At 40.3% G+C, this 27,696-nt stretch overlaps 1 protein-coding gene across 4 annotated transcripts in view; it reads right to left on the bottom strand.

Moving 5' to 3' along the window:
• The window catches only part of oxr1a (oxidation resistance 1a), a 172,728-nt gene that overhangs the window by 117,589 nt on the left and 27,443 nt on the right, over positions 1 to 27,696 (bottom strand). For 3 of the 4 annotated variants that reach the window (XM_046044262.1, XM_046044267.1, XM_046044266.1), the window contains exon 1: positions 9,448 to 9,486. The exons of the other annotated variant lie outside the window; for it this stretch is intronic. In XM_046044262.1, coding sequence (XP_045900218.1) covers positions 9,448 to 9,473 — 26 coding nt within the window. In that variant the 5' untranslated portion in view covers positions 9,474 to 9,486. Of the gene's footprint in view, positions 1 to 9,447; positions 9,487 to 27,696 lie in introns of those variants that run through there. 4 annotated transcript variants of the gene reach the window in all.

Below are 27,696 nucleotides of genomic sequence, written 5' to 3'. Positions count from 1 at the left end.
GCACACAGGATAGTAACACGGGTCGCGTTAGTTGGTTAAGTAATATGGAAAGCTAATGTTATATAACTTTGCACCGGAACACATTAGCAACTGCTCGGCGTTAGCCTGCGCGCTAATGTGACTTTCTCTGTGCTTTACTAATGCTCACTTTGTTCTTACTCAACATCTTCTGAACCTGTTTGGTCTGATGGGCTTTAGCACATAAACCTTTATTGTTGTTTTGTATCCTTACGTGGAGCCTGTGTTTTGCTGTGAGCTGGTTGTTTTATGGTGTTAGTGGACTGCATGTCATTAGCTGCCGTGTTGTCGCTGTAGTGTGAGAGAGGCTTGTGAGCGCGCACAGGGCTGAATCCGACCCGGACCTCACATTCAAAGCAGAATAGTGGCTGATGCAAGCAACGGAGAAAACAGGCGTGTGCTTCATTTCTAAGTGAGTTTTGAGCCCATTGACAATAACGCAATGAAAATTTGATTAATTTCATTGAAAAACTTACATATAGTCCCTTTAAGAGTGATTTGTTTTTAAGAACAGGCAGGCCATCGTCTTTGTGAGTTTATTATATATTTAGGAATACACAGAAATATACAGATACAGAGGAATTAGAGGACAATCAGTGCTGGAGCTGCAAATCAGTCGAACACCTATGTGGTGTGATTCTTTGAAGTCGAGAGTCTGCTGCCCTAAGGCTGCAACAACCTGTTCATCTGGTGCTTCAGGAGGTCTAGGACAGTCTCATCCAGTTCAACACCCTCTAATCTACTCCTCTGCTTCCGAGAAATCTTCAAATTGCTCCTTCTATGCCAGTTGCCATGCAGTTTCTGCTCACACTGCTGATGCTCAGCTCATAAAAGGTTTTCAATTGAACGATGAACTCCAGCTGAAGATGTCAGTCCATCAAAAGAACAATTGTCATTGTGGTGGACAGATTTCTCGAGAAGAGATAAACCATTCACATGCGAACATTACTATTTTGAAAGACCTGTGATTGCTCAAAATTACAGTGTTTGATAGAATGGCAGAAATAAAAGGGTCTTGCTCTTGCTACCTCTCTTTTCTCTAGTAATGGTGTTCCACATCACTTACCTGCAATCGCAAACCAGGCTGAAAATCAACCATTTTTAGTCCTGTATACATGTCCTGTTACATTATAGATCTATATAATGCTTATTTACTGACTATTAAAAAACAAAGCAATTTCAGCCAAATGCAACCAAACATCCTTGATAGAAGTCGTTACTAAAAAGCAAACATTATCAGTAGAATGACTAAGCACAGATGAATCCAGAAACAAAAAATGCCCAGTACTGTTCATGCTTCAAAGAAAAAGCACTTTGTAAACACATCTAAAATTTGTGTTTATCACACTTCACTAACTACCAACAAAATTCTACTCTCCAGGTGCATTAACTACAGTACAAGCAACCATTCATGCTGGGCTGTACACAGAGGCTAAGCTGTTTCAGCTCCTGAGCCAACAGTAAACACTGAACCCACGTGGGTGACCTGCTAGACAGATCCCACGTGCGCACACACACTCCAATACAAGCCCCCCCCTTTTTTACATATATGCCACATATCCATAGGATTGAGACCGGCTGACAAACAACTATATTCTACGCTGCATTATTCTCACCAATACCCATCCATCAACAACCTAGACATTACTGTTTAGCCTCTAATGTGTCGTTTAACCCTGGGGGATAATGGAACATGGATGTACATACATATGCATGGTATTCATGTGATTTTGTTGCTTTGTGACACCAGTGTTTGCTGTAGATTATTCTGCTTTCTTGTTTCACACAAAATGCTTTAATCTGCTCACCTTGCTTTTATCAGCCACACATGCACACCCCTAGACCCGTCTCTCTCTCTGTTCCTCTCTCCCGGTATCTGTCTGCTCTGGTCACTTTCTTCGTTAGCAGTTTTATAAAGTTGCCCAATATAACATTGGAAATAATTGTAAAATATCCACTGTGTCTGCTTCTTCTAACGTAATACTAGATAACATCTCTCTCTTCGTTTCTCTGCAAAGTGCTAAAACAGCGCCAGTTGTAGCCTACTATTTATAGCGACGGTTAATATACCGGGGTGGTCCGCCCAACTAAAGTCTGTTTGGGAAACAGCTCATTCTGGCCTCATACGTATTAGAAATTGAAAGCATTGTGCATGCTCCACTCAGTGAATGATGTGAGTGATCATGGCCAATCAATCTGAAAACCAGTCAATGGCGGTCACCTGTAACAGGTTTGCAAAGTGAAAAAGCCCAAAGTTCACCCCTAAGGGAGTTCCCATCTCCCACAGAAAACACTGCTCCTGAAGTGCCTGAAAACAGCTTGACTGTAGTCCAGCCTCTACTTCGGAAAACCTATCTGCGTCACTTTGTAACACGCATCATAATGCTCGCCTAGCGGCTAGTGTGGTATGCCCTCAAAAAACACTGGTAATAGAAGTGTGATCCCTCACTCCATAGCTAAAACAGGGAGTTCAACACACGGAGTGAAAAGAGGAGCTGCAGCAATGTGCAGTATGACAAAAGATATGGTGTTTCTTTGAAAATGAAACCATGTAAACCTGTTCTGGTACAATGCCTAAATACAATTATGAAAATATGACAACTTTAAAGTAAAAGCTCTGCAAAAGTTAAATGAAATGATTGATGCCACTCTTATGTCAGTACACTAAATACTACAGCAGGGAAACTTAGCTTCACACAAAGACTGGAAACATGACATGACAGCTCGTTAGCTAAGCAGCTGCTTCAGTCCTTCATCCGTCTCTACATAAGATGTGTTCAAGCATAGTATTGCTTGTAGGTCACCTGCATTTTGGCATCACTCAAAGCCTAACACACAATGACTTTAGTTCCAAGTGTAAAACAGAAGAAAAGTAGCTGAAACGCCTCCTGTGTAGACATGCTGCTAGAGATGTTGGCAGGCAGGACAGAGCCAGGCTAATCGCTTACCCTGTTTCAAGTTCTTATGATAAGCTAACCAGCTGCTAGCTATAGCTTCATGTTTACCATACAGATGTGGAAGTGGTATCGATCTTCTTGTTGATCAAGACTGGGTGTTATGGTTGAAAGCTTTAGAACCAACGAGTAAGTGGGCCCGAAGGGTAGGTAACTTTGAAAGGTGTCCCGAAAGTGCTTCTAAAAACACCTTAAAATATTAATGGAAAACTTACATACAGAAAATGAATGTCTTACAATATAACTTAATTGAAGTCAACACCAGACACTACAGTATAGACTCAAAAACAAATGTAAATCAGTGCCTCTATGCGAACAACTTTTAAAATCATAAGCTTCTGAAGCAGTGGTTGCTCTACAGGTGTTTTCTATTATTTTGTCCACCCACTGCAGGATTTGCATTTAGGGTTAGGATTAGAGTAAGGATTAAGTTTATTTTGAAGTAAGGTTCAAGGTTAAGCATGTGGAGGTGAGGGTTAGAGTTAAAGGTTATGAATTAAATCATCAGTGGGAGGTTCTCATGAGAACCAAAGTATTAGGATATTTACATCCAAGTTCAGCCACAGATTCAAAGCCTATTGCTCAGCAGAAGTCTTCAAAAGGCATCATGACACATGACTTTGAGTCCCCATGAATCAAACAGTCTAGTCTTTCTCCTTCACTGGCCGCTGCTGATGGCCGCTGGTTGCAGCAGCAGTGTGGTGATGTGGAAGGCTGCCGCCACAGTACAGCATTTCCTTTGCTTTCTTTTCTCACACCGAAAAAAAAAATAAAAAACAACACAGCAAGCCTGAGGCCTGTCTTTGCTTTGTCCTTGTCGTGTTGACTCTCCATCCCTCCTCTCCTTCATCCCCTCTCTCCACACCCCACGCCACCACCGCCGAGCGAGCGCCACTCTGCCCCAGCTGGGTTTTTAGATGCGGGGAGACGAGCTTGGCAGGATGGAGCAGCAACTTCTCTCCATTCTCTCGCTCTCTCTCACCGTCTCTCTCTCCTCCCCCCAAAGCATCTTCTGCACCACTGCTCTGCCACCATTAATTCATCAGTGCAAATCTCCCGCAAACTTCTTAAACAAACAAGTGTGCCGACTTCTGCTCCTCAAGACACACACACAGGTCACCCAAGTACAGACCTCCTCAGAAACAACACACACACACACACACACACACACACGTTGAGTCGCTACCCTACACACTAAACGATGCTGTATTGATATCTGCCCCATGATCTAGATGGAAACAGACAGACAGCCTCTCTTTGTGTTTGAGCTAATAGCTGCTGACATAAATACTTGTTTAGTCAATGCCCTCCAAAAATGGAAGTGCAGATGTGAACCTGTTTAATGATAGGTTGCTAATGAGTTTGTCCACTCCATGATTCACATCTGCTTTGTTTACCTCAATCCCCTGAAGCCCCCGAGGGAACGTGCGTACTGATACTAACACACAATCCCCATCTAAAAGAACAAACAAATCTCATGCTCTTGTATACTGTGTTAATTTAGAGTAGTAGATAACAATTTCGCACGCTCCCACTAAACAAAAGCAAGATGAAAGAACGGAATACAAATTTAGAAAGAGAAAACAACAATCCTCCTTACTCTACACTAAAAAAAAGGAAAGATGAAAGAAACTAACTGATATAATGAGATGAAGTTGGATTTATGTTAAAATAATATGAATCAATTCCTGGAACTTCTGCAGTCCCTGATTTATCTCAACATGATAAAATGAATCGACTTGATTGCGCAATTTATTATTGGACTTAAACATTGATACACTGATACTGGATTTGGATTTTTGCGGCCAATACCAATATTGATATTTCAGAGTAAAAAAAAATAATTTTTTGCACACAGCATGCTGTAAACTCAGGTAATCTCCCATTGCAACGTTAGTCACATTTGTATCAGCTTGAGATTGAACTAATCCAAAATTGTTACACGATAACTTAACATGACTGCATTTAGCCTACGTTCAGTAACTAACTTTATTTGTTTCTCTTTCACAGGAGGCTAAGCAATGTGAGCACAGCTAACTGTGGATAATAACGAAAACTGTTAGTGAGCTAGACTGAATATTATAATGAGATTGTTTCCACACTTTATAACAGTTAGACTGCAGTAATTATAGTGAATTGGTCTTCCACTGTATTGTATAGTATGTGGGCCACGTAAGTCACAGTGACTGTGTGGTAGATCCATGCTAACATTAGCTGTCTGCCCCTGCCTTGCATCGATGAAGGCTATAAACGATTCGCTCCACATTTGCTTTGTACCGTTGCATCATTTCTTGCAGGCTAAAATCAACACTTCGGCTACGTTCAGACTGCAGGCCTTAAAGCTCAATTCCAATTTTTTCCCCCAGATCCGATTTTTTTGTTTGACAGTTCACATTGTTGTTTAAATGTATATCAGCCTCCAGTGTGAACTCTCCGCGGCCTGAAAGTGACTCGCATGCGTAGAAGAATAACAACGTCACACGCAGCACGCTGTCTGCTACAGAAGTAAACAAGGAGCAAAAGGGGTTAGCTCCAGTTAGCTCATGGGAGACTCCGGTTTTCCATTGTCCTCTCACGGATCACATTTCTCCAGAATTATGACAAGTGTTCATAACTTTCTGTTCATTAGTTTCTGGCGCTGGACAAAGCAACTGCCCCACCACTTACTCCCTCTCTCTCCCCCTCTGTCTCTCCCCCCACCGTTTCCGCTCGGACAAATAGCATGCACGTAACTCATGCTATTTGAGAGAGCTCATGGTCCGCTGGGTTTCAGGTGTAAGAAAGGGAATGTGTGAGCTGATGACAGCAAGGTAGAAGAGGAGCTTGTTCGTTCACTGCGGATCAGTCTACAGCGGCTCATCCAAGTCACATTCATTCTGACCTGAGTGTCCAGACTGAGGTCGCATTTAAAAAGATCCGATCTGTATCGGATTTGGACCACATAGTGCACACATAAGTGGTCCAAATACGAACCGGAAAGAAATCAGATTCCATGTGACACACTGTTATAAAATGATGAGATCTGAGTCACATATGTGCAAAAAAATTGGATTTGGGTCACACTGGCCTGCAGTTTGAACGTAGTCTTTAACATAATGCTGATGGTACACAGGATAGTACTATGGATCGTGTTAGCTGGTGAAGTAATGTGGAAAGCCATACAACTACACCGGATAATGTTAGCAACATTCCAGCGAGCTAACGTTATCTAACTTCAGGACATAAAACTTTGATGTTCTTTTTCATCCTTACGTGGAGCGTGTGTTGCAATCTCTGTTGGAGTCTGCGTTGTGGGCTGGGAGCCGGTTGTTTTATGGTGTTAGTGGCTGCAGTGTTGGTGCCGTTGACAGATAGGCAGGAAAAAAGTGATTTACTTAAAAACTACATACAGCCTCTTTAATGTTGTTTTATTACTTAAAGACAAGGGGGAAAAAGTATTTTGTGAAATATCAGAAATGCTCCTTTAACCTCCAAGCCACTGAGTGGGCAGGCCAGTGTAAATGTTTGATAACTTGCTACATATACATTGACAGCTGAGCCAGCAGACACACCAGGCAACAATGTAAACAAACTTTGGGCTGGTAACTGTACCTTGAAAGCAAAGGAAGCACTGTTTTGTCAGTGGTGATGCTGCAGGACCATTTGACATCTAAACAGACTATTTTCAACTGCTTTGTGCAAAGAAGTTATAAATCAAATGATGCGATTAGCTACAAACCACTTTTCTGTCTGTGCAGACTGGGGAACAAATGCATTCTGAGTATATGCACAGGTATGGGTTGTCATGAAATGAAAAAATATGAAAGCTCACAAACAAACAAAAAATCTCCATTTTCGGTACAGATGTCATTTACAATGCAACATGAGGGTAAATCACAGAAATTGGCTTCTTTTGTCTAAAAAAAAAAATAAAAGCACAACCGTCCTTACATAAGGAACTCTTGCAAACATGGAGGATGTTCATGAGAAAAGTTTAACATTTAATGCTTTAACTTCACTTTTTGAGCTTACATAACCTTAACAGCTGGATATCTGTCCGAGTTTAATGTCTTTAGACACGTCTAAAGAGCTGACTACAGACACACGCAGCATGTTGTTGCTCTAGGGTTCAATGTTAATCACATCCGACAGAGAACAATGCAGCTGCCACATGCATAACTTTTAAGGTGTGACCCTCTCATACGCACACGCACGCGAACACACACACACAGTAACGTGTGACAGTGCTTGTTAATTCATGCTTATTAATAAACATACAGAAGAACAGTTGCTGCATAATTCAACTCTTTGAACTCCCTTTCTGTTCAACAAAACATGCAACAAATCCAACCATTAATTGTGCACGTATCCCTGTACACAAATACTGTACATATACCATATACAGTCCATGAGCCCAAAAAATACCAACAGTATCTCCAATCCTTTCAGGTGAAATCCCTTTCTCATCAATTACTTTCCTCATAAGGAACAGATGGTGCAGTTTGGTCAAATGGTCGAGAGACGAGGGCGAGAAGTGAGGAGTAGAAACTTCACAGCTAATGCTGGCTGTGCAAGTGTGTGTGTGTGTGTGTGTGTGTCTGCACAGATGCACATGTCATGTTAAAGGGCTTTCTGCGGTGATCGCAGGCATTGTTGAGTATTTATGATCCCTGTGGACTTTACATATGCAAGGGTTGACCTAACATACAACATTAAGGACACTAAAGTGATCTCCATCCAGTTTCAGATGAATATTATTAATAAATATTATTAATATTATTAACATAGGAGTCTTACTTGTCTACATAATACATTTATAAGGATTGAACAAAGATGGACACTTTGCCCTGGGTAAGATATAGATTTACAGCACATGTTATCTGGGAACTTGAGTTGTGGTTTCATGGCCGGTTTATTTAAAGTCATAGTGGTAAAGGGTTCAGTTCAAACAAACAAGGTCTTTGAGTCCAATGTTTTACATTTTACCTGTTTTGATGCTTTTGTTCATCATCTGTGATGAGATTTCCACACAGAGAAATAAAAACTTTGCATCTTGGTCATAGTTCATTTATAAAAGTGTAGAGGCTCCGCTGTGTTGGTCACACTACATAGCAATAGAGGAGGATGTACCAGTGCATCAACCTCCTGCTCTGGGTCGCACTGTCCTCTGTTTCTACAATCCTTCGGTTTAGACAAGACTCAGTATTTAAAAGTTTACAGCCTGTCATTCTGTTATCCTCCATTGTTCTGCATATGTACGTACATCTGTATGTGCTTGAGAGAAGTTCAAAAATTATCACATGCAGCCCAAAGGAGTGTTTCACATGCTGTTAGAGGCTCCAAACTTGCACTTTGCTTAAAGTTGCAGGGCAAAAAGAATGTGTTCCAATCCGATTAGGGGAATATATTCCCTTTCTAGTGCTTAACCTTTCTGAGCTCTATTATGATGATATCTGATACTCAAAACTCAGTTTTCTTCTGGCTGTTGGATCAGATACTTTCTTCCCAATTACTGCGAAAAAGTTAATGACCAGACATAAAGCTTCATAAAAAGGTATAAAGCACATTTTTCTCCAACTATGCATTTCTTAATTTTATGACCACTATGCTCTAAAAAAGTTACTTATTCCAATATGTCCATTACTGCTCTCTGTTGCTGGTGATGCTGCATTGAAGCTTTATGATGATTCAGCCAGATGGCCCTGATTGTGTGTGATCATACAATAACAGAGAGATGACAAATGGGTGATGTGTCTGTGAAAAGCTGGTGTGTAAAGTGACGCACAGCTCGCTCCACTTCAGAAGGCTTGTCATTTCAGCCTAATGACGACTGTACCATCTGGTGTCAAAAATTAGAAGGATATTTTCAAGTGGCCTATTAAGACACTATAGCCACTACTGAAAACTGACCTGTTCTTTGAAGAATGCTTTCAAACCCATCTCTGACACACCAATTGTTTCCTCCACAATCCCACTAAGCCTTTCAAATCTCTCCATTCTGCTCTCCTGGGAGAAAATGCCAGTGTTTGTCAACTCTCTTTTCATTTAAAAATAAAACCCTGTTTTTTCCAATCCCCTCACACAATCGACTGAAAGGGGTTTCCAAACCAATATCGGAAAAGGTTTGAACTCTGTTTGACGACAGAAAATTCTTGGAAAACCAAGTATCCATCATTGTACTTCAGGAATTTGCTATTAAAAAGTTCAAAGCTCAAGCTTTGGCAAACACTCTAAGAAAAGGCCTTGCCATTAGTTCTCATTTGATTTACTTGTTAAGGGGCTGCAATACAACAAATACGCCTCTCCACTATTTCCCTTCAACAGTGATCTTCATTTGCACAGGAAAATTAGTCATTATGCCTGTAGTTTTTCCTCATTATGCATTTTCTCCCTTCAAAACAAACCTAATTTTAAAATAAAGCTACTGTTTTTTCTTTAGGAAAAGAAATTGCTTTGGGGTAAAAGGAAGAATCCAGTAAAAAGGTTTGGTACATACCTAGCCGGTTTCGAAACGGGTTCCATTGACGCTTTTGCAAAGGAGATAATGATATCGATCTCCTAAACTGCTTAACTTAAGCATAGGCAAAAGCCTGTCATGTGACTGTATCCTCATTAGGAGAGGGTGCTGATTTATTTACCCAATATAACCCAGACAAGCAGGGACGCACAGACAGAACGAGGAGGAGGGGGAGGAGAGGCTTGAGCTGGCCAAGCCGATTTCAGACATTTACTGATACCTGAGCCAAGAGCTGAGGGGTGGGAGGAGTAGGAGGACGTGTGTCTATGTAGGGAGGTACAGTAGATGGGATGACAGAGAAAAAATTTAGATGGACTGGACGGAGAGGAAATGGATAGAGAAGCTGTCAAAACAGGCAAGCCAGACACAGCAAGCTAGTAATGCAGAAGTAGCAAAGAAAAGAAGAGGAAAAAGATCCAGGCTTGATGGGGATGGGATTGGGGGGAGGGGGTGTTATGTGCTGTGTTTTGCCTGGTCCTCACTGTGTATCCCGGGTGGCTGGTCTCCAAGGCCGTGTCACTTGTGTCTGTTCCAGGTGGTAAAAGCATAAGGGCTCCTGGTGGCGGAGATGTGCCACACTCAGCCATCTGGTGATGAGTCACTGCTCTTGTTTGCTCTGACTGGGCATGAGATTGCAGGCCATCACTGTGTGTGTGTGTGTGTGTGTGTGTGTGTGTGTGTGTGTGTGTGTCCCTTCAATGCATTAGCATCCTATTTATTGTGATGGCAACTCAGCAAAGACGTAATCAGTAAAAGCTGAAAGTATCTGGATTCCATCTGCGATATGGCAATGAGAGAAGCCTTGACAACTCATTTAGTTTAGCGAGTTTGTGACCCTCTAAAATAAAAGTCCTGTGGATCAACACAGCAACGTGGGCGTATTATTACAAGGAGGCGTCGTGAGTGCAGAGTTACGTATCCTATTCGAGCATTAGAAACAGAGGGAGAAGATATGCTGAGATGCTAATTTGGTATTAATGGTAATAGTGCAAAGACAGAATCACACACAGCAGTCTAGATAGCAACATGGTTAAAAATGCATCTCTGTGCTGCAAATAAAATGCAAAAAGGTATAGTACATGAGCTGGAGGCGATGCACACATTAATCTCCTCAGTATTGTGCATGCCTGATGGTGGCATGCATGCTGCCTCCTAGATACAAGCAGCCAACTAACAGCCCTGTTCCTGGATGACAGCTCCCCTCCTCCAGGCCAGAGCTGACCTAAATCTGTTTTTTTTTCTCCTCCACTTTACCCATAATTCCACGTCAGAGGTTGGGACAGTGGGCACTCCACACTCAAATCCCAGTACCATTGCTCATACTATTATCATGCTATGGTTACTGGTTTCGTAGCCATACTTCTACTGCCCCCTATCCTCCAATATGTAGCCTAACTTCACTGTACAGATAATTACAGCACATACAGCAGATACAGTACAGTGCTTTAAAAAAACAACAACACAAGAATTAGGAAAACTGAAACTTGATTGTGAAAAATCTGACTTCATATTATTACTTTAGATTGAGAAAATAAACTCAGTTTAAAACAAAATGACATCTGCACATATATGTAGAATTGCAAGGAGATGCTAAACATCTGGGGAAAAACAGATCTTTTCTCTATACTCTACTTTTTCCTCATCTCTTTCCGAAAAATGTAAATCGTAAGCCATTGCTTCCTCCAGGGAAAATTATGTATTTGTATTGCATTACAGTGGCAACAAACTGAGGCCTTTCTCACAACAGATATGTTGACTTGTCAGAGAAGGAAAAGCAGAGGTGTTCCCAATAATATTAACGATGGCTTTGTTGTCTTGCAGCGAGCCAGGATGCACAATAGCAGGACCCTGAAACTGAAACAGCTAAATGAAAGTCAGCCATCATTCATTCTATTATGCGTTTCCTACAGTTTTATGAAGGCCTATGGCTGAAGAGCCTTTAATGTTGCCTGGCCATTGAAAAGCTGATATACTGCTCTCAAGTCCACAAACAGACATTAGTTAAAAATAAATAAAAATAAGGAGACACGCCATACATTACTAAGTTACTGAACCAATTCTGTACTTTCTGATAAAGAAATGACAAAGGATCAAACCCCAGCTTAACACTCGCTAGGTATGGTTTTGAGATTTTACTGCAGGAAAAATGAATACTATGAAATAAAAAATATTGAAATTGAAGAATTCCAGCTCTATCGGAAGGAAAATCATTTTAATGTGACTTGACCAGTGATCCTAGATCATTGCTCCTATTGTGACACTATTTATACATATAGGTGCTGAACGAAGGCTGGCCTTGAGAGTGCTGTCCTATTACATTATAACTGTAAAGAGAAGCAACACATGAACATGTCCTTGTGCAGGGATTCAAAACCCAAAGCTTTTGAAAAAGACGATCTGGACACATGGGTCACAAAATTTCACAAAAAATTAGTGTCCCAAAACAGCAGCAATAAAAGCTGCAGAGTTAACATTTTTTGTTGGCTCCACATCCATCTATCATTGTCATGGAAACTCAATAGCACCTCTGGCAAGACAGAGAGAGAGTGGCTGGCTGAGGATTCACCCATTGAATCATAAATGGACTGCTATCTTTCATATTTAGCATATTAAGCGTTGTGTCATTGTAATTTCATAGACCTGTAGCAAATGTTTGCCACCCGCACAACTGCACAATATGATTTATTGCAAAGCCGCTACGCCTACAGTACATGTTCGTGGAACAAAATTACTTAGTTTATAATAAGAATAAGAATAATACTTTTGTTTCTGAAATGGTCAAGAAAAACTCACTTTTATATGTTTACCAATAAATAAAACTGGAATTCATTGGTGCTCACATGCTTACTGTAGTAATGTTGTTATACAGTAAACACCAAGTCATTTAAAGTCAGTTAGTGAAGTTAAGTATAGATGTTACAAGCATACTTCCTTACAAATGACCACTTCTGTCTTTAAACTGGCTGTCAGTAGCCTGGTAACAGAGTCATATGGCTCAGCAGTTTTTATGGCTGACTAAACCACAAGGTGCTCCGTCACTGTGAAACCCTGCCAGAGAGCTGCAGAGAGGAGAATGAAGAGGTTGGGACAATCTCAGGTCTCCATCTTCGTGAGAAACGCCACTCTCGCCCTGAAATATTTTGGGTAATGAAACTGCTTGCCTGTACTGTGGCCCGATTTGAGTAGGGAAATGCATAGTGATGTTTCTGAGCAGAGGGTGAAAAATGGCTGAGGACTGTAATGCCTTCCTGATAGACAAGCACTGCAGAATACTGATCTACCCCCAGGATGTAAATAACTTAGTGGAGTGAGTTGTAAAAAAGAAAGAGACACTCTAGGAGAGAAAATAATGATTAAACAAATGCAATGTTGAGAAACAATGAAAAGCATTTTCTTTTGCCAAGTATTAGTTTGCCTGAGTCAAAGTATGTAATTGGTAGTAATAGTGGATGACCAATACAAAAAAAGCAATACTGTGCCCTGTTGTCTGTGTGGACAGAAGAATAAATACCAAAACAAAGGGTTCCTTCTAACTTCCCATATATACAAAGTCATAAATTTTATTTAATTTAGTCCAACACAATCTATATATCTTGCCTTCGCTGTCTCTACATTATAAACAATCAAAAAGTGATGCAGTCATTTTGTCCTCAGAGGAAAAGATGGCTGCATAGTGTTTGTGCTTTAGGTTCTCTGTGCCTCATTTTACAGACAAGATCTTGTCACACGGTGTTGTATAGTTGTGAAAGAGATACATATATCAAGATATGTATAATAATGAATTTAATGATGCTGAATCAGCACAGCATCTGTTCAGAGTTTTATGATTTCCTGTTTTTGAAAGTATCTTTCCTGTTTTTGTGTTCCTTGGTTGATGTTTGCTCCACCCTAATGTGTTCCACCTGTGTCTCATTATTAACCTCCGTCTTTGTGTATTTAAGTCAGTGTTTTTCCATTGTTAGTTGTCGAGGTTTTTTAGCTTTGGTTTTATAGTTTTCCAGCCATAGCGTATGGTTCTTGAACATAGACTGTTTATGCTGCTCCCTGATAAAAGAAAAATCTTTCTGTAGATACCTGTTCAGAAAAAAATGTTTTATCAAGCTATAAAATGTAATGCCCTCGCAGTGGCAAATAGCTTTGGTTTTATATTTGATTACAGTAATGTTTAGGTTGAGATTTACAAGAAATATTTTATTGCTACTGTGTAAAGGGAATACTGCTGGTAAAAAGCAGATTAATTGTTTAAAATGTTTGCAAACCACATGTTATTGCACTTTTGTGTAAATTGCAGTACATTTAAATTAAATGTGCGCAATACACTACTTTTCAATTTATTATTCATTTTTGCGCATAACTATGCGATTAATCTCGATTAATCACAGAAAATCATGCAATTAATCATGCTATTAATTGTGATTATAAATTTGAATCGTTGCGCAGCGCCAGTATAAAATAGTATAAGTGACGTAGTATAAGTGACATAGTATAAGTGGCGTAACTAGTTACTTTTAATACCCAGTAATAAGTAATATTATTACTTTTTAAAGGTGTAATAAGTTAAAAGTATTACAATTTCTGAGTAACTTCCCCAACACTTTTGTTATTGTTAAGTATAGATTATTTGTATATTCACTGCAGAGAAACATTCTCTGTTGGCCCGGGCTCCTTAACCTTCCAACTATGGCTGAGAACAGCAGCTATAGCTAAGATCAAAATGGACAGTTCACCGCCAAAGTCACCCGCCAACTGTGAAGCGAACACCCTGCCTACCACCACCTCAGGTCTCCTGGCCTGCTAGCTCTCAGGCTGCCCATCTGAGAGCACCTACCCTTTTCCTCATCCCTCATCCGGATCTCCGTTTCACCCACCCTGGTCCAACTTTGATTGCTATCGCCTGCCCCATTACCCAGCACCTCGGACACTTGCTCTAAGTTTGACCTAGTGACATGGTGTCTTGCATTTGGGTCCATACTCTGAGTCCATACTCCCTGCTTAATTATGACATGTGCTAAAAGAACAAAATACATCCATTAAACCCAACTCCCTAAAATAAAGCGTAACAGGAGAAAACTATACAAAATAAAAAGCCACCTCATCTTTACACATGGACTTAATGCTATATACGATTGTGAAAATTAGTTTTATAAGATTTACAAAGATACTTACAGTTAAGTTAACAGGGCACTATGCAACAAATTCTCAAAGATAGAAATTCTAAAATTTGCGTCACCTTGGAAGAAGAGAAATCTTGTCCAATGCATGTATAAATGATTATGAAAATTTTATTGTTTTTTAATGATTTATATTTATGTTTTAATGTTAATGCATCCCATCTTTGTTCTATTATTTAACTTTACTCGACACCTTTTGTAAATCATGTGTATTAGTATAAGTAATACCTTGTTAAATCTGAGGTTTGTATTATTGTTTTAGTCCCAGTCTTTTAGTTTTTCAGATTAAAAAATAGCATGCAACATTTGTTAACTTAAGAGAACATCCAGTGTAAAAATTAAAATAAATTCTCTGTTGGCCAATAGGAATGTAAAAAGCTTTATCTCCAGCTCTCTCCGATTTATCGAGAAAAGCCTGTGACTAGGGAGCAGTGGAAAATGGGCTTTTAATCAGAAAATATTTATGTAATGCCCCCATCCTCCTGGAGGATGGGGGCATTACATAAATAGTTTTATGCTGCATCAAAATTCATACCAGACATTAATCTGGTCAGATTTATATTTAGAAAGGGCTTACATCATGATGGTAAACCAGGTTAATACTTTACAGCATACAAGTACAAAAACAATTGTGTTGTGTAAGCAACAGCAGCCAAAAGGTCAACATTCACAAGTAAACGGTTTATCCTTTTCTTGCTGGCCTCTATTGGTAACTAAAGGAAGTGCAACAACATTAACAGGTGTGTCACAGCTTATGAAAGCCCTAAATTACAGTCTCATCTCCAAGACAAGTAAGGGTTCCTTTTTTTAGTATCCCAAAAGTCATTTTGCCAGGGAAAATGCTGGAGTTGTCATACTACAGCTTTTTCTGGCTTCAAATCTACCACTTTAATTTCTTCAAGATGAACATGCTGTGGTCAACACTAAAAATCGCACTATTTCATTAACCAGTAAGTTAAAGTGAGTGAGTGAGTGGTGTGGCGGAGGACGCAGTCATCCGAGCACATTCTTGAGAGATGGCACCTTTCAACCAAGAGTCATAAAAGAGAGAAACACACACACACACACACACACAGAAAACAAATGATGCAAAGTCTCCATGCGCTGCAGATGTTTGACAGCTTGGAATGAGGATGCTCAGTAACAACACAGGTCTTTACATCATATAGAGCACACAAAGGAGACAATATTGCATGTGTCCCACAGGGGAAAATCTCAATTGTTTTGACATTTATATCAGACAGCTGATAGCACGGAGACAAAGATCTCAGGGGGTGAAGAATCTCGTCTTTTCTAGACATTGTCTCATTTATGGAGTAAAACCTGTTTTTGTGTGCATTTACACTCATTCGTTTACAAACACACACACACACACACACACACACACAGATTCTGTCTTGATTCTGTCTTACTCACACCTCAGAGCAGAGCTGAATTCCCCACACTTCCTGCGCGCGCACACACACACACACACACACACACACACACACACACACACACACACCCCTACCTCTGCGGGTGACTACTCACAGGTACACCAAGAGATGAATCTTCATTAGTGGCAGAAATCACTGAATAATTTATAGCTAATCAATTCGAGAGACACACACACACAAAATTAGCATTTGCAATGTTTCCTGGTGAGCTTCAGAGCCTCGGTACAATTTCACAAGACTATTGACTTTAAAGACGGGATAAAGCATTAAATTTTCCCATTTCTTTGAGGCATAATTTCATTTATTCTGTTCTTAGACGTTAGAAGAAACAACTTCCACCACACAAGAAAGGATTCTACTACACGTAATGTCATATTTACATTTTACTTCACTATGAGTCATCATACATTAACTACAGGCAGAGTTCAATGGCATAAGTACTGACACCACGGGGTGAAAACAGAGGGCTAAAGAGCCTTGCATCCTATAAGAGGCAGTTTGCTGGCATGGCTCCGACTGTGTCCTTCATCTTTTTGATTCTGATGATTCTGACAAACACTACAAACGTTTGCCCTGAGCACAGAAGCAGATCTCTCCCCTATCAGTTAACCAGAAGCTAATTTAATTTATTTCAATAAACTTTCAAAACAGCCTTAAATAACTATGTCTGACCGGCAACGGAGTCTAAGATAAAATATATTCTACCGCTGAGCTTGTGCTCCTGAATTATGCATGCAACGGAGTGGATGCACCGTATTCTGCTACACTAAATGACCTTTCATGATAATTGTGGCCATGTGTCCTTGGGCTTTCAGCCTGGGAGTGGATATTATGCAACTGGGATGACTAAACTGGACTATATGTTAGTTTCAAATGTCAAACATGTCAAGGATAACAAGGCCAGATAAAGAGTGTCCCTTTTGTTGCATCTTTTATGGAAGCAGGCACAGTAATGCTGATATACCTCTAGCCTGCTAAATAAATATCCAACATGACTCAACCCCAGAGAAGACAGCCTGGGATTCTGCTGCCTCCTAATGATAATAAGTTCATGTAATATACACCAGACTCTGGTGGTAATCACAGTATGCATGTTTGTCTGTATTTCCTATTCTGCTCTCTGATCTATCTATTCTGTTTTACTTTCACACATCCCTTTTTTATCTGCTTTCATCAATCTAGCTCTCTATACACCTTCTACCTACCAATAAACCCATCTACCTTTACAAAAAAAACTGGAAGGTTTTTAAAATACCAGCGGTTTGACAGCTGGTAACTTTTCAGGACTAGTTGATATTTGTGGCATCTAATCTAATGTCTGAATCTGACATGATATGGCATTATAGTGTATTATTTAAAAAAATGAATTAACAGCAAAGGGTAATTCAGACTTCTTAATAAAAACAAACTGCACATTCCAGAGCCGCTGTAAGATAGTAGGACCATATTAGATGAAGTCAGAAGAGATTAGAAATTAACCTAAAAGCATAATACAACACATTGTTGATAAAGACACACTTTCAGTTGTGAGCAATGAAATTCAAAAGCCAAACCATGCTAGTTTCTACTCCTACAACTTAAATTTCCCATCAGCAAAATCTCAATGCTTTGATACAGAGCTGATGCAAGGCTAATAGCACGCCTTTGACAGTATCTCCTCTTGGCAGGTTGACAGGTATGGGTCATGACTGGTTGGGTATTGAGTGTTTCCACTACCTCTTGTGCCACTGAACTCAGGATGACCCAGAGATGGATTTGCAAGCACACTACTATTGTGCAGCACAAGCTGTCAAAGGACAACCACGCTGTTTGTCTGCCCTGGAAATAAAGAGCAATTTCTACCTGCGGACACTTTGTTGCAGCATATCAGGGTTTCACCTGCTTGAACAGGTGTGAAACTGTCTTCAAACTGTTTGATCGGTTTGATCCTGGGTAGCTAATCTTGGTCAAACTCTAGTATATACCTCCTTGAGCTGTTTGACAGAGTCTAAGTCATTTCTCTTTACTTGAATCATTTTATGTGACATAACTGACAAATGTTTGCTACAACCATTGCTCCAGCAGAGCTGTGTCCCTGTGATGCACCAAAAAAAGGCTTTGATAGGCAGAAGTGTTATCCATCATTAACAAGGGAACTTCCTTCTGAGATAATTAGAAACAAACAGTATGTCACCTTGTTTTGAATAGTAATTGACACCCCAACTTCCTTTTCCTTCATTTAGGCATCATTTTCAAAACATCAGTTTTATGAATAATTTCCTCCAAATGTTTAATCTTAAATGAATAAGCTTTGACCACAAATCCATATCCAAACAAAGTCCAGATAAGGCCAGGTAAGGACTGTAGTAACACATCGAGTGGAAGGAGGAGGTGCGGAGAGAGCTTATTGGCTAAAAATAAATGCTCTTCCTCACAGGCGGGTTCTCTAAAGCAAATTATTTACTCCTGTCACATCCGGCAGGGCCAGCTGTGTCTGTAGTTGTCACATGTCACCTTCCATACAGCCATATGGCAACACAAAACAACCTATATAGGCTGTCTGCAGCTACATCATGCTGGGAGCAGCATAAAGTATAGAATTATTTTTTACATCACATCACTGTGTTTCAAAAACACAAGCAGGGCTCAGAGTCATTTGAATGGTACCACTCAGAGGACAACTGTCAAGGTCGTTTACAGCAGTTACACAATATATCAACTTCAAGTAAAACGCTCCTTTAACAGCAGCAGTCATAAAAGCCTTGTTGGTTTCACTGCACTGCCTTCAGCGTCTGCTTCCTGCACCCTTCTTTAGGGTCAGAGAACACATCATTTATCAGGCCTTGTTAGAGCCACTGTCAGCGACAACAGTGACTGTGTGTGTGGGATGACTGTGAGTGGGCCATGGATCTGGAATGCTCAAACCTGCGAAGACAACATCGAAACAGAGCTACTGTGGGTACAGCAGTTTTTTTTTATTCATTCTGTAACTCACACTGGCCATGTCCACAGTTCATACCGTCATTCAATCTCAGTTATATGAGATGTTGTTAATGGAGAGCCCTGACCTCTAGCCTGCTAATCAGACTGGGCTGGCATATTTCTTGATGTCATTCTTCAGCCTGACATTGTCTTCATGTTAGCCAATTTATTGTTGGGAGAGAAACATCAGCTGCGAGCCAGGCCTAATCACTCATCATCATCGGCCGACTTCACTAATGCTCTTGTGGCTGAATGGGAACAAATCCCTGCAGCCAGGTTCCTAAGTCTTTTGGAAAGCCTGAAACCAGAAGAACGGAGGCAATTACAGCAGCATGTTATGGCCCGTAGTTCTGGAATGACATGTTTAGCAATCACATACAGGTGTAATGACAAATGTGTGTCCACATACTTTTGGTCATATGGAGTCAGTCGCCTGTTTTATGGTGTAATTTCACTCGCTTATTTGCTGATTTGTTCTCATTACATAGTGAACAGGATTGTTCCCATGAAAAGCAATGAAAAAAGGGGTTCAAATAAGCAACAAACAAACAGCACACGTAATTAAAACCTTGAAGAAGCTGCTAAGCACTTTTCTATGAGGCGCTGCGGTACAAAAACAAAGTAAGTAAGAGAGGAGACTGAATACTTAGAGTCATTTTCTGTTGCTCGAGACAGGCTCTGCTTTGGGCGGCTGATTAGTGAAATCAGCAGACACCTTGGTCTGACCTCTCCATTTCCCCGGCATCATTAAAGTTTAGGCCAGCTTTCTCTCTCTGGATGGATACACTCTGTTACTGTATATCAATTCCTTGACCACTAAGAACAAAGCTCATGGGTATTCAAAGGAAAAGGAAGCAGTATCGTGGTCCCTATTATTGAACATTCTCACTGATAACCTGTCAGACAGATAGTGATGCTCCATTTATACAGACAATGACTGTATGTGCCTCTCTCTGCAGGCTATCGGGCAGAACAATTTGTAAATCTACTCTGCCACATCGACACTCTAATTCTGCTGCTAGCCACCCAGTCGTTGCTGTACATGTTCTTTAAATGGGATTCATGCATTTCACAGTGCCACGCTGTCACACCCATAGAGAATGTCTGTCAGGGCCCACATGGAGAGCGTGTCAGAAACAGATCATTTGTATGGCAGGACAGCAGGGATGGGTCTCTGGGAGAGGGGATGGTCTCAGAAAAGCACAGACAGGACATCAAATATGGATGTCTCAATTTCACAAGCCAAGTAGAGTGAAAATGAATATATGACGCCGACATTCTCATGTCTCTCCCACAACCTCTTTCATCAAAAAATACTTTCTAAATTGGTTAGTGAATATTTATGAAAAGGCACAACCTCAACACTTTTGCTCATCATTGACTAATTGTCAATGATATTTATTCATTGAGCTCACGCTTTTATCCAAAGCGCCTTACAATTGCTATATATGTCAGAGTTAAGTGTCTTGCTCAGGGACACATTGGTGGCTGTGTCACAGTGGGGAATTGAACCCAGGTCTCTCACACCAAAGGCAAGTGTCTTATCCACTGCTCCATCACCACCCCTTGATGACAATGACATTGTAAAAGCACTATCCAGTATTTCTACAATTGACCATTCACTAAACCTGCCCCTCTTAGTTTTGTTGCTATGTCAATGCATTTAACGCCACACAACATCTGCTGTTGAGAGAGAAGCTCAGGGCCATGCATGTGAACACTCCACTTGTTTCCTGGATAACAGATTACCTGACTGGCAGGACACAGTTTGTGAGGAACTGTGTGTCAGGAACAGTAATGAGCAACATGGGAGCCCCCCCAGGGGATCATCCTCTCCACTTCCTGTTTACTCTACACACCTCTGACTTAAGCTACAATGTCATGCCACCTATCAGTGGACAACATGAGGAGGAATACAGAAGCCTGGTGGAAGACTTTGTTGGGTGGTGCAGACTGAACCACCTTCAGCTAAACATTAGCAAGATGAGGGAACCGATTGTTGACTTCCACTGGACTAAGCCTCCTCTGGCCCTTGTATCCATACACGGGGAGGATGAGGTGGTTCGCTCCTATAATCCTGTAAAAGGCTAGAGTGGGCTCAAAAAACAAAGCCCCTCTAACAAGAAGGGCCAGCGCCAGCTATACTTCCTGCGGAGGCTCAGCAGCTCCAGCATGTTCTATCAGTCTGTGGTGGCCAGCGCCTTCTTTTATGTTGCTGTGTGCTGGGGCCGGAGAGCGAGGGCAAGAGATGCTAACAAGCTAAACAAGTTAGTTAGAGTGGTTCAGTGATTAGAGGAGAAGTCTAGCTGGAGGCGGTGACGAAGAAGAGCAGCACAAGAGATCATTCCTGAAAGTGGCCATCAATGCTTGAATTTAATGGATATTTACTTATATGAGAAAGTCCCACACTCTTGCTTTAATGGGGAAATCCTGGACATTTCTTTAATTTTAGCTATTTCAAAGTAGTAGTGCTAATTTAGTGCAGTCACAACAGGTAAGCAAGCAGTTGCTGCTGACTCTTTGGCACATCTCCTCTTGTGTATGAGGTGCTAAAGCTTGTGTTGACAGAACCCATCACACCTCCCCATTTTAATTTAGCTGTGGCTGGTGGAGAAAAACCTTCCCAGCACTTAATCAGCACCGTAAGACTGTAAACACATCACAAGATGCAATCAGACTGCAGAGAGCTCGTAGCTCACAGGTCAAGAGAGGGAATTGCATTTGATTAGAATTAGATTAAAGAGTTAGCTTGGATGTGGATCAGATACACATATATCACTATATAATACACATGTCTGACAGACCCAGATATAGACAGAGAGGCAGTATGAGGTCAAAAGATGGTGCCATTACAAAGCCAGAGAGAGAAAAGCCTCATTGGAGCAGATTTATTCCACTCTTCAGAAGAATGCACAGGAGTACAATGTGCAATTCACAAAGTATACACACAGAGTCGGTAACCAGCTCATGTTTGATGAAAGTGAAATGTTCTTCGCACCGATACCTCTTATGCCAGATATAGCGCTTGTAAGTAGCTTCTATTTTACAGCAATTCAGCTTGCCGATTTGAAGATTTGCTTTGACAACTGGGAAATTAGGGGGCACCTCTCCTGTAACATGATTTATTAAAAAGGTAATTTATGCTTATTTATGGTATACTGCAGTATAGTATGCACTATGCAGTGTATAACATCAATACCTAATTAAGAGCATATATTACATCTCCACTGCAAAAAATTACCCAAATTAAATCAAACTAATGGTGCATTTGGAGTAGACATTACTGAGGGACACAAATATTGCTTTCTTTAAATTAATCCGTCCTCATATTAACATATAATAATGGCAGAACAATATCCCCTTCCCTCCCTCCCTTTTACAAACCAGATGGATTCAGCCATGTTAGAGGTTTTTTTATTCTATTTTTTTTCTAATACGCTAGTAGCTGTTTTTATTTTTTTAGTTCATTCGTGATTATATTTACCTTCTTTATTGAACAAGAGTGAATACATTCATATTGTATTACATTATTAATAAATTAGTTATAATTTATTAACAAGACATGGGTTATTGACCTTTATATAATATGCTAATTAGGAAAACATCTGAATGCTCAAAGTAAAAAATGTAATGTAATCTTTCAGTGTATCAGCTATGGAAAACGACAAACTTTCCCTCAGAGTCAGCTGTCTTTATGTTATAGCTTTATGTTTTCCATACCACCCCTAACATAATTTCATCCTAATCCCCCAGTGCATGCCTCATTAGTATGATTCCGCTGTACAGCAGGCTAACCTCGTGTGCAGACACATAATGTCCAACATTTGGTTATTGAACTTGAACTTATTTCTTTGCTCTAATATAGTATTTCTTTCTATGTATGCTGTGTGTAGCATTCAGGGTGCCACCACATTATCTAACTTGTTCCTTTTTTTATGATGAGTCACGGCCCAACCTTAGGCAACAGAGCTCAGGAAAGGGGGAGAGATGTGATTTGAATTCAGCAGCAGACAGGAGGAGATGGAGGGAAAAGGGCAGTTTATTTTTAGATGCCTCTGTACCACTGGGTAGGTTTGTCAGAAACCATTTAAAGGGGCTCCAGTGGAACGCGCCAATAAAATAAGTGAAAGAATTATAATACTGGTATTAGATAATTGTCTGGGCTGAATGTCACAAAATGTATACGCGTACGATGATATCACTCTCTTGGCTATATGGTAAATATGAAGCTAACACCAACATCTAGTCAGCTTAGCACAAAAACTGTAAACAGAGGTAACAGCCAGCCTGGATCGGTCCAGTAGTAACAAAATCCAACTACCAGTAACAGAAGCTCATTAATTAACCCATTATATTTTGTTTGTTTTGTCTCCAAAGGATAAAAGCCTTCTGGTTTTAGTGTTGTAAACCTAAAATTTTTCATGGGCCTCAAAACATGTGTACAGTGTGTTTTGCTCATGCTCCTGTTGGTTCGAAGCAGAATCTCTCTCTTACCTCCTTTCTCTGAATAACAGTAACAATAACTACTAGGGAAAGAAAGCGCAGGCTACACAGCGGAGTAAGTGGAGCCAGCTCTGTGTAGGAGGCTGATGAGCACTGGCGTGTCGTTGAGGCTGCTACCTTCCTGTGAACCCTGTGTAAAATGAGTTGAACTGGCACCTTCTTCCCTCTGTCCTAATACCCACGCTAGCCTTGAAAATGTCTCAATGCTCTGATTTCTCTACACCTCTTCCACTACATCTCAAACATTACTTTTATACTTGCGATTGTGCGAGAGCGTGGATTTGATATCACATTCCTTGACAATTGCAAGCAGCTCAAGGACCATGCGTGTCAGCATCACGATGATGATTCATTTACTCAATTTTCAACTTATCTATATTTGTTCTGTATGTGTGTGGGATCAAGAATCATAATCCCCAAACCCGTTGCATTAGAAGAAAGAAATATATTATTTTCAGTGTGTTAAACACAATAAATAAGCGAAGATATTAAAAATTCACTATGCCAGCTGCGTGACTTTCAACGTTGGCCAATCACTCTGCTGTTCAGACACGACTTGCTGTCTTGCAATCGCGAGTCTTGAAGTCGCAGTGGTGTTCACACTACATGACTGATTGGCGACAGGGGGTCACACGCTACACGAGCTGACAACGACCCTGTCACCGAACAACTGGTCTCCAAACCACATTTTGTCAAGAAAACACACACGAGAAGTGACACGGGAAACAACACAAAACTCTGTTCTTCAGAAAGAGTTGGAGGGAAATAAAAAATGCTAGATATCCGTCCAGCGTTGGTGATGCATTGGAGATGCACTGGTGAGCCCCTTTGATAAGTAGTTCACACATAATGATCGAGTGCCGATTGGCGGGCGCCAATCCCCCCCCGGACTTGCAAAACAGGCTTTAAACCATGTAGTGTGAACTAGGCTTGAGACTACTATATCTCCTCTTCATACATTATGGAGACCTGGAAAGAACAAGCCCACACCCAAACGGTCTGCTAGAAACCACTACAGGTGGTACATCTAATCAGATTAAAGTTGTTAAAGAAACAAACCAAGTGTTTGATCACGTGACCAACAATAGTGATATTATGGGCCTATGAATCAATGTTAAAAAACTGTTTTAGCCTCAATAGAAATGTTGTGGAATCATCACTCTAATATGATTTTGGTTTACCACCCTGTGTATGTTACATTACAATCACTACTAATACCATAAAAGTACTGCTTTTCTTCTGACAGGATTAGACTGCACTGTAAAAATGTGAGCTATAGCCTTTGTATGTTTTCCCAGTCATTTATTGAAATGCTACAATTCACGTCAGTGTACAAACTGTTTCTCATCAATGCTCACCCATTCTTTTCGGGGACGCGTTTAAGACATCCTTGTAAAAACAACATAATCAATAGGCTTACTGTCTCAAACTCTGGCAAGTGAGTTAAACATGTCTTTAAAACTATTTTCAAATTAACCTTTTGGTTAAATTGTTGGAAATTAAGTTTGACCATTCAGTAGCTAGAAATTCACACAACAACAGAGTGAAGCAGCAAATAAATTTTTAGTTCAATAGGATCATTAAACATTTTGAAATGACCAGAAGCTGGTGTCTACAGTATACATGCAGTATATTCCAAATGTATCCAGGAGGTTGTACATATATGAAAGACATAGATAGATAGATAGATAGATAGATAGATAGATATGCAAAATGTGTGTAGCATCTATTTAACTTATATTAAATTAATGGTAAGAACACAAAAGGGGCATATATGACATATACTGTGTGCCATATGTACCATATAAGGGTGTTGCTGTTCAATGAATGTATCTCCAAAACCATTTGATAATATAAGAAAAAAGAAGAAGATGAAAACATACTTGTTGGCCTTAACTCATGAAAAGTTGTTTTCTTTTCGGAGATGGTTTCATATATGCAACTCCCACATACAGTAAACTACATATACGACAGACACTATATGTAATTTCCATGATTGTAAAGATAAATCTTACATTTCTTTTATGTCCTGTTGTCCTACAGAGACTACCATGAAGTCCTTAATTTGCGTCACTTTGATTTTGGTCACCTTAACTCATGTGTCTTTAAATGCCATTTTCGGTCGGTCGATTTTCGAATAAGGCAGAAAACAAAATGGTATGATTCATGTTTTAATGCTTTCTGCCAGATAAGGATGAGCTCAGAGCGCATTCATCAAAAAAAGCAGAAGCCCTGCAAATATAAATTCAGTCACTGCACTTTTCCATGATCATAAAAATGTCACAGCAGTCGGCAAATTGAGTTAGATGCAATGGCAGTGGGAGATAGCCATACACACTGCATATCTGACTCCTAATTGCTGGCTGTTTGAAGTTATTTTGTCTGGACTCACTGTCTTTTTTGTATAACTATTTATTATTTCTTAATCACTCCTTATATAAGATATGGAATCATTTGAGCCATGAGGATAAAAGCCCAGATAAAGAAAGATGGGACAGTTACAGAGGCAGACTATCTTTGAAATGGTGGCAGTTATTTTCTTTTCCTCCGGCACGCTTTCTACAATGAATTACCATGCTTAAACACATCCAACCACCCGGAGGTGCTTTCTCCTCTGGCTACCGCTGGCCCAATCTGTTTGCATGACATGATACTGTACCCTCAGTGATAAAGAAAGGAAGAAACAACAGGAAGAGAGAGATGCTGTTGGCATTACAAAACTGTTATAGTCTAAAATACATAGAAACATTTAAATAAACACCAGCTTTGATTCCAGTGCGGGAGATGTAAATTTGTACGCTCTTCCTGTGTTGTGATGGTGCTGTTGAGGTTTTTTGTTGTTTCCCCCTGGTTAAACAGCGTTTACCCTCTGGATGACATTGAGAACTGCTGGTGTTTCTGTGAGTAATGAAATAAAACTCTAATTTGACTCTTCTTCGGTGTTCACCCCGGGTCAACGATCTCCCGGGGCACCAGCTGCTTCAGCCAACTGAGCTGCCAACCATCCATCCAGCAGGAGGACGAGGAGAAAGAGGGAAAGGTAAAAGTCATAATGAGGAGGGAGAAGGCCAAAGGGGAAGGTTGACTTTACTTGAATGCAACATGGATGTTTATCATATGCCAGGAACTGCAGTATGAGTGCATGCACTGCATTCTCAAGGTTTATGATTTAATCTGCCTTCTGTCCTATATGCTAGGGTAAATCAAGGCAAGTTAATTTACATAGCACCTTTCAAACACTACAGCCATTCAAAGTGCTTTACAGACGCAAAGATACCAGCTTCAGAGAACAGGAATGTTTTAAGACCTGACTTAAAAGGCCGTATGGTGCTAGCCAATCTCAGGTATTTTGGCAGTTTATTCCAGGTATGAGGAGCATAAAAACAAAAAGCTGCTTCTCCATGTTTTGTTCGTATGAAGGGAACTCAAAGCAGTCCAGTATCTGAAGACCTGAGGGGTCTGACAGGTTCATGCCTTTGAAGGAGATCATGTATCATGTATATTGGTCCTAGCCCCATTTGGTTCTTTATGAACAAGCCACAAGACCTTAAACTCAACGCAAATTCTCTCATTCACTGGAAGTCAGTGAAGTGATCTCAGAACTGGAGTGATATGATCAAATTTCCCAGTCTTGGTTAAAACTCTAGCAGCGGCGTTCTGAATGAGCTGGAGTTGTGTAATCAAGCTTTTAGAGAGGCCTGTGAAAACACGGTTACAATAATCCAGTTAACAAAAAATGAATGCATGCATAATTTTCTCAAGGTCCTCCTTGGTCATGAGAGTCTTCATTTTGTGTGATAGTAAGCTCATTTTGTAATGGCTTTCATGTGGCAGTTAAAGTTGAAATCTGAATCAATGATTATACCGAGACTTCTGACTTGAGTTTTGATAGTCAGCGAAAGGGGTTCGAGGTAAGCAATAAAGTTAAGACTCTCCTTTTAGGCACCGAAGACAATAAGTTGTTTTATTTATATTTAGAAATGGCAGCACATCCAGTTGTTAATTTCTTTTATGCATTTGGTTACTGAATCAATTGGACCATATCCATTAGCTGATAATGCTATGTAGATCTGTCATCTGCGTAACTATGGTGGGTTATATTGTTCTTTTGGATAATTTGGACAACTGGCAGCATTTACAAGTTAAATAAGGACCAC

This window comes from Micropterus dolomieu, linkage group LG03 (assembly GCF_021292245.1).
Source record: "Micropterus dolomieu isolate WLL.071019.BEF.003 ecotype Adirondacks linkage group LG03, ASM2129224v1, whole genome shotgun sequence".
Classification (NCBI taxonomy): Eukaryota; Metazoa; Chordata; class Actinopteri; order Centrarchiformes; family Centrarchidae; genus Micropterus; species Micropterus dolomieu.
Note: the sequence above shows the minus strand (reverse complement) of the source record. Positions and strands in the feature narration are given on the sequence as shown.